The sequence below is a fragment of the Panthera tigris genome, chromosome B3 (assembly GCF_018350195.1).
Source record: "Panthera tigris isolate Pti1 chromosome B3, P.tigris_Pti1_mat1.1, whole genome shotgun sequence".
Taxonomy (NCBI): Eukaryota; Metazoa; Chordata; class Mammalia; order Carnivora; family Felidae; genus Panthera; species Panthera tigris.
Genome location: NC_056665.1, coordinates 122,156,829 through 122,171,849, shown reverse-complemented (window position 1 = coordinate 122,171,849; position 15,021 = coordinate 122,156,829). Strand labels below are relative to the sequence as shown.

General features: G+C 45.9%; 1 protein-coding gene across 8 annotated transcripts in view; it reads right to left on the bottom strand.

The window, feature by feature from the left end:
- NRXN3 (neurexin 3) overlaps positions 1 to 15,021 on the bottom strand; it is a 1,570,788-nt gene that overhangs the window by 1,498,799 nt on the left and 56,968 nt on the right. For 6 of the 8 annotated variants that reach the window (XM_042990244.1, XM_042990248.1, XM_042990251.1 and 3 more), the window contains exon 1: positions 4,480 to 5,996. In XM_042990244.1, coding sequence (XP_042846178.1) covers positions 4,480 to 5,188 — 709 coding nt within the window. In that variant the 5' untranslated portion in view covers positions 5,189 to 5,996. Of the gene's footprint in view, positions 1 to 4,479; positions 5,997 to 15,021 lie in introns of those variants that run through there. The other 2 variants (XM_042990246.1, XM_042990247.1) reach the window with 1 other exon arrangement.

The following is a 15,021-nucleotide window of genomic DNA, read 5'->3' as shown; positions in this document are numbered from 1 at the left end:
TAAATGCTCAGGGGAAAACAGTCTCTTGGTACATCATTCCATCCCAGTTCTGGCTTGGATAAATGGGGGAAGAGTCACAAAATCCTCAGTAAAAAGAAAAGTAATTAAAATTCACTTTCAGGAAGGCATACCAAGGCCACACAGTGGTGTTGAGCCATCAATCCAACCAACCTGCAGCTGCAGACAGCTAGAGGGATGGGAAAGGGAGGCCAGTAGGTACCACTCAACGGTGTGCTTGTAATAAGGCTCGGGCCCCTTCCACCAACACCCACCGCTGTACCTCACTGTCGGATCACACCACCTGAGAAGTTAAGAGCTAAGACTCAAGACTGCAGCTTCTGGTTTGGGCACCTGCCCAAGTCAGCAGGAAGAGATAGACAATGAACATTTTTTCCCCCAACTGAATAGGACCTCATGACTCTTCACTGAATTAACCTAAAAGTGGGGACACACAAGTAGTATGTGATATAGGTAGGCCCATTTAATGAGACTTGGGAGGATAAATCAACATGTGATGCCTTCTCCATCTTTCCCTGGCCCTACCCCACCTGCAACAGGCTGACTTCATACTCAAGGAGCTCCTCAGTAAGACTATTACTGAAATGTACACACCTTGGGAGCAAATCAATTCTTCATGACCATAAGGTTGTTAAGAAATTCAATACTTGCATATTCATAACTAAGAATGGTTTAAAAATAAAGTATCAATTTCAACTCATTTCAAGGTAATAATAAACTCTCAATGACCCATGAGGGGACAGCTCTTTTGGGGGAGCTCAGGATACCTTTTCATTGCCCAGTGAGCTCCAGGATACTGGTAACAGGAGACTGGGCTAGATCAAAACCAGTGAATATGCTGTGCCATAGCTTGACTATATTCCAAAATAGATATGTTTAATTTTAAAATCATTTTGAACTACCTGCACTTCTTCTGTCCTCTAAGACCCTTACTAAAAAGGCAAGATTACACAAACAAGTCCAAAGTTGAGCACCGGAACATTTTGTTTACAAACATAACACCTGGAAGTAAAAATCTGGGACCTTTTCTCCACCATGTGCCAGAATGTTCAATGTGACCATTAATTAAGTTAGGAGCCTAGGAATGAAGTTTTTCTCAAGTAGGATGTGTGGAGTTCAGTCTGCAGCCAGAGAAAATAACATTTCACCACATGAAAGAAGATAGTGAGTCCAGGACCTCCAACCCCTAGGCCCAACTTTTCCACAGCAACCATCTCCAGTATCTTCTAGGTTCTTCCTAGAGAAGACACCCAATGGGGGATCAGAAGAGCCCAAAGCACATAGGGGAGATAGGCCCATCTGTGCATTCTTCCCAGGGTGCAGCACAGAGATATTCTGGAGCCATCAAGGCATGGAAAGCCAGACAGGCCAAGCAAACATCAATGCCGCCAGCATGCTAGAAGCTAATGGACCACAGAGATCGCCTCTGATAGGCCCCGACCACATCCATCTGAAGCTGCAGGAGACCTCCCAGCTCTTCCTGCTCTTGAATTGCTAAAGCATGAAGTAAAAAATGGATCTTCCAAACTGGGTGCAAGCCCTCACACAATCAAATGTCAAGGCCTATCCTACAAATCAGGACAATCAGATAGATGCCTGGCACACAGGACCAACAGCTGGGAATAAGTATGCTGGTTTCCAGTCTATGACGTGTACAACTGAAAGGAGGCAGAGTAGGGAGTGGATGCATCCTCACAGCCAACCTCACCACATCATCTTTAGACAAATGGGTAGGCATTTGTTTAGACTATTCATCTTGTTTTAGGTACATTTGCTTAAATTTGTCCCCCTTAATATTTTACAGGTGAGCTTTTCCTGCTTACTAGCTAAAAATTAACTATGTGTACAGAGAACGGGTATTTTCTAAAAGCCTGTAATGTATTTTTTGTGACTGATTAGACATGATGACAATTACCAGGATCAACAGACTCCAAGTTATCAACAGTCAATTCTGATACCTCTCCCAACACCCACCCTCACCTCAACCTTTGCACTGCTCTGTTCCAAGCCAGCCAACTGTTACTGTTACGACAGAGTTCATTTACTCTATTTATGTATCAGGAGAATAAATGAGCTGTGCTCTGTGTTTGCCTTCTTCAGATAGAGGTATCAATCCACAGCCACTAGACGATCTGAACCCTGCAGAAAGAACTATTATTAAAATATCCATGTTGTATTTAGCTATTAAAAAATTGACTGCCTACAATCTGCTCTAAAGAAATGCTACTGGAGACCTGAAACACACACACACACACACACACGCACACGCACACCCCAAAAGAGAGAGAAAAGACAAATCATATACATATACAGTATGGAAATTCTTCCTGCAGAAAAGTGCTGATCCAGACCTGCCCAGAGGAAATGAGTTCTTTTTAAACACAAAGAATGCAATCAGGGATAATCAGCAAGTTAACAACACACTTGCAAACACCCTAGTCCCTAGAAAGGAAGAATGCCAGCTTTCAATGCAAGTTCTGAGAACAGAGCAGACCCTTTGGGCGAACAAGATGTCAGCGTCTTCAGGCAGAACTTTCTCCAAAGCGAAGAAGCTTTGGAACGAGTCAGCTCCAGAAGGCACCTGCTTATAAGAAGTGCTTCAATAACCACATTCCCAAAGTGGCTTTGTGGGCTGGGGTGGCCTCGGGTCCTCTTCCCCATCCACTTTTCCAATGGGCTCCATGGGGAAAAAAAGAAGCCAATAAAAAGTGGCACGCATGTCTTGAATCTCCCTCTCCCGCAGCCCAGCCACAGGAGGGAAGATGTGATGCCCAGCCCAGCAGAGGAAAGAAGCAGCAGAGACCTGGGAAGGGCTCCCACAATAGCCCCTACATGACCTACAAAGGGGTCTCCAACAAGATCCTCGAAGTGTCCTACTCTCCAGCATCCACCACCTATGAAATAAACTTAGCTTTGATTTAAAAAAAAAACATTTTTAATAGGAGTGGTTAAAATTCATATGAATTACAACCTGCTTTAGGGGTTGGGCTATTATGGGATGGCTTGAGGAACACCTACAGACACTATTTTTAATTACAAATCCCAAGGCAGGGGCCTCACCAAAATGAAAAAAATCCTGGAAGTCAGTGCTGGGACACTCACCTAGCCCCACCTACCTGACCTCCCTTGACCTGTTGGTTCTCAATCTTGGTTGCACAATAGAATCATCTGGGAAGCTTTAAAAATACACATTGGATCCCACCCCCTACAAAATTCTGATTGAATTAGCCCATAGGGTGGCCTGGGAGTTTTTAAACCACCCTGCAAGTGATCCTAATACGCGAAGCCAAGGTTGAGAACACTGTTTTGCCCTATACCATCCCACCACCTTCCTGGGAGACCAGAATGGGATGGCAAAACATTTCTAGAAGAATCCAGGGCTTGATTCAAAAAGGAGAAAATCAAACTTCTTTGCCTCCTCCTCATTCCAGCCTCTCAACATGCATACCCCTGTGGTCAGTTCTCACATTCTTTGTCACTTCAGTGCTTCCTCCTGCTCAAAGCCAGGCCTTCAATGAGTCCTGGAGTCCATGAATCTGGATTTTAGGTACTTGTCAAAGTAGAGTCTGGGCCACTTCTCTCGGATCTAATCCCATACAGTCAGAATTTGGTGAATAAGGTGAGGGCAATCTAAGTCCTCAGGCATGAGCCTCACCTTCCCTCTCCCTGGGAAGCTGTGGTTGAACTTGAGAGGCTCGTCAAGGCTATACTGAGTATTGCCAGCCCCCTTGGGGGTTTGGCTAGACAAGGCTCCTGTCAGTCTCTGTGCCTTCCTGACCATTCTCAGTACATGGAGAGGAGGAGGAGGACAGGAAAGAGGAACCTCATACGAAAAATCCTGCCGCTAGAATGAGGAGGTGAGTAGTCCCATCCCCAGCTGCCTCCTCCACCCTCCAGGCATCTCCCCAAAGACTGTGGGATGAGAAGCAAATGGAAGGGCTGGGATGATAGTGGGCCAAGAATGGACCTGCAATCCATCCACCCTCATTCTCCTTGGCATGGGCACTCTTTTTCCTGGGGACTAAGGAGGAAGTGATGAGGAGTGTCCCACCCATCCCAAGGGCCCAACTCTCAAGGGATCAGGAGGGACAGAGATAGCCACACTGCCCATTTCTATCAGATTCTTGCTCTGTGCTAACCCTGCTGTCTGCAGTGGAAGCAGCTGATCTGGGGCACACATCCTTCAGCCTGCTCCATCTAGCCCTTTGAGTACAGCCAAACATCTGAGTAAGAAGCCCATGGTTGAGTAGCCAGGATTCTCTCCTTGCCAAGATCTGATGGGTTTTCCATTGAGAGCAATCGAAGGATGTACACCACCTCCTCAGGGAAAGGGACCCAATTATCCAACATGTAGCTAAAGATGCCCTTCAACGATAGTGGTGGTTTCTATCCATGGTCTTGGCCTCACCCAATGCAGTGGGTGGGTCTCTAGTAAGAGAGGACTTGGGAAGAAGGTCTTACCTTCTGAGCAGAGCTTGCCACCATAGCCAGTGGTGGAACAGTCACAGGTGGGGTGGCCATCCAGGAGAAAGCAGATCCCACCATTTTCACAGGGACGCTCACCACAGGGTCCCTCAGCATCCAACTGGACACCTTGGCTCCCCAGAAGCCGAGGCTCTGAGTTGCCATATTTGAGATCCAGGATTAATCCTCTAAAGCCGGGCATGGCCTGTACTCCATCAAGGGTCAGGGCAGAAGGTCGTATGTCCGCGGGGACTCCGCCAAGGAACAAGTCACTGACCACATCCATGTAGGGCCGCTGGGGCTGCAGCTCGCCCGCCTGGCCCTCACCGTCAAGCACCAGCACCGTGCGCAGGCGGTCCCGGCTCACCATGAGGAAGTGCCAGCTGCTGTCATTCACCTGCTTTTTGGACAGCACAGCGGTCTCTGCACAGTCCATGCTGAAGCGGAGCTGCACGTGGCCATCTGCCAGGGAAAGGCAGAGGAAGTCACAGACGCCGCCATCGTCCAGGTAAAGGAGCAGCCCCGTGGAGACATTGGTCTTGAACTGGAAGCTCAGGTCACTGCGCGTGCTGGCATCCCAGCGGAGGTAACGGGCCCACTGGTTGGGGAGGCCCATGAACTCGAGGCCCAGGCAGAGCCCCAGCAGTGACCCCAGCAGGACACTCACCTTCAGGGTGAAGAAAACCGAGTGCGCAGTGAAGCTCATTGTGGCTGCCAGGACTGAGGCCAGAGGAGCAGACTGGCAAGGAACAGCCCTGAGGGGAACAATCCCCCTTGGCAGCGGGAAGGGAGAGAGGAAGAGGAGATGGGTAGGGGGGTACAGAGAGCACACAAAGGGAAGGAGGCACACGCACAAATATCCAGAGGGTGAGGAAGAAGGAAAGTGAACAAGACGGCCCCAGATGGGTGCACGAGCAAGAAATCCAGTAAAGAAGCAGGGGGGAAAGACCGGGCAGCAGAAGAGGAGGAAAGTCGAGTGGGAAAATGTGGGATTAGAGTGAGGAGCAAAGTGTCTTTCTCCAAGAAAAGATCTCAGCTATCCATGTGGATCCGGAGGCCTTGATTCAAGGAGAAGAAGGTCCACGGCAGGAGGAAGCCTTCAGCACTGCACTCCTCCCAAAGGACCCCCAAATGCCCCAGCCGGGGAGGCCGGGGAGAGGGCTGGGCTGGGGGTGCCGTGATGGAGGAGGCGTGAGCAGTGAGGTGAGCCAGGTGAAAGGCAAAAACAGGCCAAGGACCAGTCCTGAAGTTTTACCTCCTAGCAGCGGGGGGCTGCAGGGAGCAGGGCAGCCCAAAGCTGAGTGCTCAGGCAGAGCAGGGCCCAGGGCAGAGCGGGAGCAGGTTCAGACTTCATGGTGCAGACCAGAGGCAGTCCTGCCCATAACCTGCCTCTCAGGACTCCAGAAAAAGATCTGCAGGGAGAAGGGGTGCGGGCAGAAAAGAAAGAAAGATTAGGGCGGTGTCAGGAAAATACTGCATCTCATTCACAAATATTGATGGAGCGCTGACTATGAGTCTGGCTATTCTAAGGATTCCCCCAGTGCCTGGTGCTTCAAACAGGAGAGAGGGCCCAGGTTCCTCCAGAGCCGTTGCAGGACCCTGAGCTCAGTGCCTAATGATGCACGCAGTTTTTCCATATGCAAAAATAGTACAAAACTCCCAAAGCCGTATCAGCACATTTTTACAATATTCATATCACAGGGTCACATAGCTAAAATTTATTTTTAAGTTAAGTACTAACATTTCATACACTTGAATACACACACATAATTTTAACTTATTTACCTATTAAGAGGCATGAAATGACATTGATTTCTTTTTAGATTTTTCTTTTTCAACTTGACAATCCAATGCTTGGGTGTAGGCGGCCTAAGACAGATTCCCACTTTTAAGTTTGTGAAAGAAATATTTATAAAAATCAGCAAAAATAAATTAGAAAGTGAGTAACGAACAAAACAACTCTCATCTTTTAATAAATGTTGGTGAAAAGTTCTTACAGGAAAAAATGTTTTGAGACTTAAAAAAGAAAGGCTGTGTCTGAAACCTGGTTCTTTTATGTTGAGCTTTGAGCAAATTTCTTAACCTATCTGAGCTTCTATTCCCTCCCTAATAAAGCAGAGGAAAATAACTTCTAAGTTTGGAGAGAGGACACCATGAGATCATGTATGGAAGATCTTGGCATGATAGCAGGTTATCAATAAACACTAGGTTCTTTACTTTCTTATTTTGGATACAAAGGGATAGGAAGAACTGTTGTTGATGTGAGTGTATGCACGTCTGTGGAGTAGGGGCAGTATATAAAACCACAAGTACTTTTTTAAAAAAATTACAACAACTTCAGAATGAACAACAAATGAGGAATACAACAGACCTAGAGCACATTCCATATGTTTTGTACTGATTGGAAGTGCACAAAAACCCAGTCAAGTGGGTGATCTAGATGTTGAAGGCAGACTCTGGCCCACCTAGCCAAGTGGAGACTTCTTTGTTCACATAAGAGCAATGAGTATAATTTCCAAGAGCTGTTCAAATTGCTGCTTATTAACTGGCACATTCGGTAATTCACCACAGTCTCTATCAGACCATTACTGTCCACGATTTTTATGATGATGCCATTAGCAAAGCTGGTTATTACCCCTGCTTTGAAGAGGAAAATGTTCCTTAACCAGGAACAAACATCTATGCCCACTGAACAAACAGATCAAACCAACAAGAGGTTGATTGAATCCAACATAAGGAAAGCCTTTATTCTATACATGATTTTGTCCAAGCAGTGCTTCCCGAAGTGTGGCATGTACTACCTCCAGAAGTACAAAAGATGCTTAACTAGAATACAGACACAGCAGCATGGAAGTGTAAATCATGTGGGCTTGTCGGAGCCAACCGTTAAAACTTCAGAAATTTTTGAACTGGTTAAGGTCACTTTAGCAGCATGGAACCAACTATGCTAGGCGTATTTACACCATGGAAATAGTCAAAGACCACAAATCCGAGTCTTTGAGAAAGTGAGATTTAAAGAACACCCTGAAAGAGAGTGAGGGAATTAGCCATGGGAAGAGTGTCCCAGAAGTAATAGTAACGAAGGCCTTGAGACTAGAGCAAACTGGTATGTGTGAAGAACAACAAGTAGGCCGATGCTTTTAGGGTGGAGTGAATAGAAGACATGAAGCCAGGGGTGGATTATCAGGAGGCTAGGTGATGAGACATGACCCACTCTCGATGAATGTGACCATTGTGTGAGGTGAAGTATGCCAACCAAGGCAAAAGGCAACATCCCAGGGAGAGAGGAAACCCTGGTTCTGAAAAGAGGACTCCTTCTGGTTTCAACAACTGCCACGTTCACATATTTCCTTAAATCAACTTGTTGAAAGGGGCCCCTTTCAGGAAATATGCTCAGAAGACAGCTGCTCCTCTGTCCCCTCCCCATGTCATGCATTTGATTTAGGTTAGTGGGAGGAGAAAGAAAAGGGGGAGCAAGGCAGGTGTGAGCAGAAAGAATAAGCCTCTTACGGGAGGTATTCCAATCCTGGAATTATTGATGAGCCAAGAATATAAAAATCATGTGGCCATAAAGGAGCTCAGTGTGTGTAAGCCCAAGAGGCTTGGGTAAATTTTCTCAGTGACACCACCCTGGTTGCTTCACCTATTGGGGAGGTGGGGGAACTTCTCTCTCCTCTCCCTGTCCTGCCAGTTTAAACCAGGGAGTACACTGGCTGACAGGGAAGGCCTAGGCTCAGATGGCCAAAGCCAATGCAGGACCTGTGGGAGGAAAGGACATGTTGAAGGAGGTCTCAGTGTTATGGATGAGCAAGGACATGGGAAACCCTTGAAATAGACAGTCCCAGAAACTTCCAGACTGATCTATACTATCTATCAAGTCACCTCTGAACCTCTGTAAGTCACGTATTTGTCTGTATAAATTAAATGACTTGCTCAATTCAATCTGTTTATTGAGCTCTGATTCATTCCAGACACTGCTCTATCAAAGCAGAATAAAAAAAAAAAACATTCTTGTTCTTAAAGCAATCAAAACCTAGAGGGTTCAAGTGTGCTTCAGAGATACAAAGCACAGCAACGAAGAGCTCAGGCTCTGAAAACTTGATGGAGAACTCCCTGTGGACAGGGTCTGCTTCACCATGGTGCCTGCCACAGGGCCTTGGCATGGAGCAGGAGCTCAAGAAACGTATGTAGAGAGAATGGAAAGTAAAAACAGAAGCTGAAGAGCATCCCCATGCATCATCTGACTTCTATTCTATGCAGTGGCCTCCATACTACCTCACTTTACACAATGACGGCAGTCCTGACCTCCCACACTTCTCTGGATGCCAACCTCAGATGATCCCAAAAGGCAAAGTAGCATATGCCTAGTTATCTGAAGAAACCTATGATTTAAGAACTAAGCATTCCAGAACACTCCCCTATAAGGAAGATCAAGGGAATTTTCCCAGCCTGCTTTCGGGTGGCAACTCCATCCGGCCTGTTGAGTCTTTCACGTCAGATTCATAGTCCTTCCCTCCAGACCAGTATTGGAGATACCCATGTTCCCCTCCCTGCATCAAAGGGGATCAAAAAGGCTATCTGAGGAAAACCAAGTTTTCTTTCCCACAGGTGCCAGGAAGAATCTGATTTCAGGACTGGTAACATCAGAATTGGGTTCATCTAGACTTGACACCCTATAATCTGCCCACATTCTCTCCTAAAGACTTTCCATTGCTTTCTTGGATTGTGGACATTCCCATGGCCTCTGGGAAATTGCCAATATGGCCAAAAGCTAAAGACGACCTTACATTAAGTAGCACAGGCCTCAAGCCAGTTGCCCCAGGTGTTTATTTTTCAGCCTTCTCTAGCCTTCTAGCAGGGATACACAAGGCTCAAGAAGTGGGAAAATGGGAGCAGAGAGCCCTCTCCACCCAGTCAGCCTACTTCCACTCTCTCTTGAGCCACAGGATGGCCCAGGCAGCTGTCGGTACAAGTGGTTTGCCCTAGAGCCTGCACAGAGGGTCTGGGCTGGCGTAGAAGCACAAACGCTTTTCTGTTATGTGGGAATCTAGCAGGAGAGGGAAAGTGAGTGACATTATCTAATTGCCAGCTAATTTACATAATTATCAAATGGCACACTTTTTACATGGGGTTAACATCTTTGCAAATGTCTCACAATCCAACTGCTTGGGTTGGGGGCGGGGTGTGGCTCTCACAACTGCGACTTGTGGGCTATTTGCATGAGGCCTGGCTTGGAAGAGCTGGCTGCCATTTGCCCTTCCACCCCTTCCCTCCATATCCTCCACTTCTTGAGACAGACGCAGGAGAAAATGGGGCCTGTGTCTAGAGCCAGGATGGGTATGTGAAGGCATGATGGTGACTGTCCTCGTGCCCAGCCCTTGCTGGTATGCCACAGTCCTCAGACTTGCTTGCCATATTTCCACTAGAAATGCTCATTTATTTCCCTCTTATTCCCTTCACCAGAACCAGAAAATCCATAAAATAGCTCTCTGTTGGTTTTACTCACCCCACTTTCACCACATCCCCACTCCACTCTGAAGCTAAGATGACTTTCACTACCAATCTCAGTCCTGGTCATTCAGGTGTGGTTTATCTCAATCCCAGATCCTAATTAGAACATTCCAATCTCGTGCCACAGCCATTAGTTTAGGGACCAACTTGTCCACCAAATAGAGTCAAATCAGAGTTAACCCTGGGCCTTTTTCTGGAATTATTGATAGAAAGGTCCTCTCTTCTCACCATGCTGTCAAACTGTTAGAATGAAGCCCAGAGTTGATGATAGATACCAAGATGATCTTGTCTAAGTATAAAGACAACAAGGAAAAAAACAGAGCCAAGAGATGGCTAAAGACAAATTTCTAGTGAGGTTTTAGCACCTAGATGCAGACAGGCCTGAAGCCGAGTGTCCAATAGATCCTGGGACTTCCACTGTATGAACCACAACTTTTTTTTTCATTTAAGCAAGTTTTAATTAGGCTACTAGACCTCCAAAAACACTGTAATTGACACATTGACAGAAGATTTCATTTCATATGGCCACCCATACCTCTCAGGACTCCCTGTGACCTGAGACATGTGTCAGATGGCTCACCCCCCCACCACCAGTGCTCTACACCCCCACTCATCCATGTTCCTGGGCAAAAGCGTAGGATGTGGGCATGCTCTATCCCTAGGTGCTTTGGAGGGGAAGGCAGGCTTGGTCTTATACAATAGCCTCAGAGATTCACTAAGTTGACTAAACTATGCCCCTCCTGACACTATATGATTAGGGCAGCTTCACATGCTGTCCTCCCTACCTTAATGCAACAATGAAGGCTCTACAGCAGGCAGTGAAGAAGGTAAAGGCATGAATTCTCTCCCAAGATGTGAAAGTAGTTCAGGGTAATGATGCACAGCAACGGCTTTGACATCAGACAGGGCTGCATTTAAACCCAGACCTATTATTATTTCTATTCAGCCTGTGGCATCTCTCTGAGCCTCTGTTTGTTCATCCAAAAAAATGGGAATTATAATATCTATCTCATAGGGTACTTTTGAATTTTATTAAATTTTAAAAAGGATAGAGGTACAACTACTTCCAGAAAATTATATGGCAGTAGCTACTAGGGCTGAATGTTTTTACCCCATGACTCCATAAGTCCCTTTCTAGGTATATACCAACAGAGATGCTTACATATGTCCAACCAAAGACATGCATGAGATGTTTATAACAATGCTATTCACAATAGCAAAAACCTAGAAAATAGCCAAATGTCCATCTGCGGTAGAATGGACAAATAAATCGTAGTCTATTCACGCAAAATGCTGTAGAGCAGTGAGAATGACAGGTCTTCATCTCCAGAGAGCATATGGAAGAATCTCACAGAAGGGCACACGCTGAGTATGTCCCATTCATATGAGGTACAAAAAGAGGCAAAATTACTCTATGATATTAAATGTCAGAATAGCAGTTACCCTTGGGGGAGTTGCTGACTAGAAGAAGGCAAAGGAGTAAAACAGTTCTATTTATGTACCTGGGTGATGTTACACGTTGGACTCAGTTTGTGAAAATGCATTGGTTGAGCACAACGTATATAATCTTCTACACATATGTTATACTTCAAGTCAAAGGCAATCCCTTATCTTGGAAAATATGGGCAAAAATCCACAGGGTCTTTCAACAGGGAGCTCACTGTCCTCTCTTCCTGGCCCATGCTGAAACTCACTCAGCTCCCTCTGTTCACAACGTATTCATGTCCAAGCATACCACCACCTCCCACTTCTATTTTCTCTTCCTCCCTTGAAATCTGCTGAGCTGAGTCTAGTCTTAAAGGTGTCTTGGCCACCAAGCTTACCCTACCCTCTGTTAGCTGTCTTTATGCCTCCCTGAAAGGTAAGGGAGATTAGGGAGGCCTCTAAGGACCTCAACTCCAGTCAGTCAAATGGGCATACAGAGAAGGGTGTTTGAGCTTTATTGTGGTGAAAAGAGACCAGAGGTGGGGAGAGAATTTTGTAAAGCCTTTAATTATAATAGTTTTTTTTAAAAACTCAATTTTCCATAGAAACTAAGTAGTCTTGCCAGACTAACTTGAATTCCTTTTCTGTCAAGAATAGTAATTTCTTATAGTAGAGACACATTGGAGTTATAATACATATGGACTTCAGGCATTGTTTTGGAAAAGTTTCTCATGATCTGAGGAATGTAAGGTGGATAGAACCAAGAAGATGTGTCACTGGCTGAACAACAACATTCAAAGAGGGTGAGCCTTCTGGGAAGCAGCATCTAGTGTGAGGACAGGCCTTGCCCCATTCCTCACATTCATCAAGAGCTTGGATGAAACTCGTCATGTTTGTGGGTAACCCAACACTGACAGTCTGTGAGCATCCCAGGTGATGCTGTGGGATCCCAAGAGGTCATATAGGCTTAAACAGCCTGTGTTTAGTAAGACAAACTTTGATGGAGGTAAATGGAAAGCTATATGGCTTGATCCCCCCAAAATAAACAGCCCATAAAGATGGAAGGTATAGTTTGTAACTACATAGTAGACTAGGATGGAGGGATCAAAGAGACAAGATGACACAAGTAAGAGACTGCATGTGTTTTGTGACAGATAGTTTACATGCAATTTTAGACTAGTTAAAATATAACTTAGAGGAAAAAGACAATGATCATTTGTGTCAATTTTATTATTAGATTTTTATTCTGAGCCCCACTATCTGAGAGAGGTGTAAGTAAGCTGGTAGGTAGTAAACTGAAAGGAAGTCTTTCTGTTAACTTTCTTTAACCATAGAGCACCCATGCTATACAGAGAAAGACTAAAAAAGTAGCTCAAACTCTTCAAGGCACTTATGTGCTAGTAGAAAGCAAAGACATGAGCCTAAATAACATAAGGAGGTAGATCAAAGGTGAGAAGAAGGCTCTATCGAGTATGGGCTCGATACAGCAGTGGTCCATCTCTAGGGTGCAAATAGAACACGGTGTTAGGATAAATAACCCCATTCACAGAGGTCAAAGGCCTGGGCTCTGGAGCCAGACTTCCTGGGTTCAAATCCCAGACTTACTACTTACTGCTTGTGTAACTCTGAGCAAGTCTGTGTGCCTCAGCTGCCTCATCTATAAAATGTTGAATAACAAACTGCCATAGTAAGGCATCTACTACAAGGTAAAGCCCTTAGAAGCATGCTAAGCATAGGTACCAAGTAAATGTTCACCATCATTGCTGTTGCTGTTACTGTTGCCCTTGATATTCATACTTCATCCTGGCAGCATGGCTGATGTTGGCACCTCTCACCTGGCCTGCTCAGGGACAGTAAGATGGGAAGATAGACATCTTTTAAAATTCATCCCAATTACAGAAGCAATGTTAAGAGTCATACCTGAGTCTCTTTACATGAGAAACCTTTGGAGGTACCAGGGTATTAGGACCTACAGAGACAACTCGGCAGTAGCATGAGCAGTACCTTCAGGGGCCTGAAGTGTTCTTAAATTGGAAGAGAGATCTCACGGGTTCTCTACAGCCCTTAAAGATAATAAATCTGAGGAAGAGTATTTGAGTCCTTATCTTACACACAGACCATCTCAAGATGAAGTGGGCGTTCCTGTCATTCCTGTCATTGGAGATATTCCAGAAGAGGCTGGACAGCCTTTGGAATTGTATGTCCAGTAGTAAATAGGTCTATGCATGTAGTGTAACAGAGTCCAGAGGAACATGAGGTGACTGGCCTAGTGAAGTCAGTGAAGACTTCTCAGAGAAGTGGAACTTACATGGAAACTTGAAGGATGAGTAGAGCACAGGCAACTGGGAAGGAGAAGTCTGGTGCAGGGGAAAGACCACTTGGCAGGGGAGAGTGGGGGTCAGAACAAGCCTCTGTCTTTATACTAACTTTTGGCCAAGTGACCTATGGAAAACTATTATCTCTTGTAAACTGGAGAGAACAGTGAATACACTTCCAGGATGTTGTGAATATCAAAGGAGGTAAAGGACTACATGGTGTAAGATAATAGTCATGCCTTCTTACCACATCTTGACAAGCCTCTAAGTTTCATATCAAACATAATCCATGGATTTAGTTTCTCCCCTGTCTACCACTTCTAATCCATCCCCAAGGGAGCCCTGAGGTGTCTAGTGGGCAAAACACAACAAACACTTGCCCACAGACTGCAGGACTCAGGCCTGGCAAGGTGCCAACAGTTTCCCCAGCACCCCAGATTCAGCCAGGAACCCAAGAAGCCATGGTCATTCATGATTCAGACTCCTCCCTTCTCCCGTCCTCTTCTCTCCCAGCCCAGAGCTCCAAGCCACGGGTTCGGAAACCATCTGGCTGCAGGGGGAGTTAATAATTTATAATGGAGATAATCACCCTTCAAGATCCTCGCCTCTTGGGACCATTAAAAAGGATTCAATTGAGAGTCAGTGAGTTCTTTACATGAGGGGACAGGGAGACAGAGGGAGGGGAGGGGTGGAGGTGGGGAGGCAGGGAGGAGGAGAAAGGGAGGGGGGAAATCAACTAGATATTTAGCCGATCTGTCCCCCTAAAGGAGGCAGGGGAAGAGGGAAATTATTCAGTCCAAGAAGACAATCTTATCCAGCTTCGCAGCACCAGCCCAGCAAGGGTGCAATTTACAGGTCTTTTCTCCTAGCCAAATCTCTCTATACAAAGGAGAAAAAATCAAACACATGCAAGAGATGGGGAGAGAGACGCAGACAAGAGAAAATAAGCCTGCCCAGCAATCATGTCTGGGGCTGCTGGGATGACTCTCTCTGTTCTCTTTCCAGGGCACAGTAAGGCCCCCACTGTGCTAATTATTCCCATTACTTGACAAATTCTCCATTAACAAAGCAAGTAGTGCCAGAGCTGGCAGGGGGATGTGCAGAGGCTCCGGACAGACTGGAGCTGTTCACACCCAAACCAGACAGCCCCCAGCTTCACCATGGGGCGAACATGGGGCACAGATGCATCTGTGGGGTTCACCTCAGAGGTGTGAGGTGCAGAGCATGCTTCTTTCAGTGTAATGCAATGGTTGACAGTGGAGAATGGGGAACACGAGTACAGGAAGCA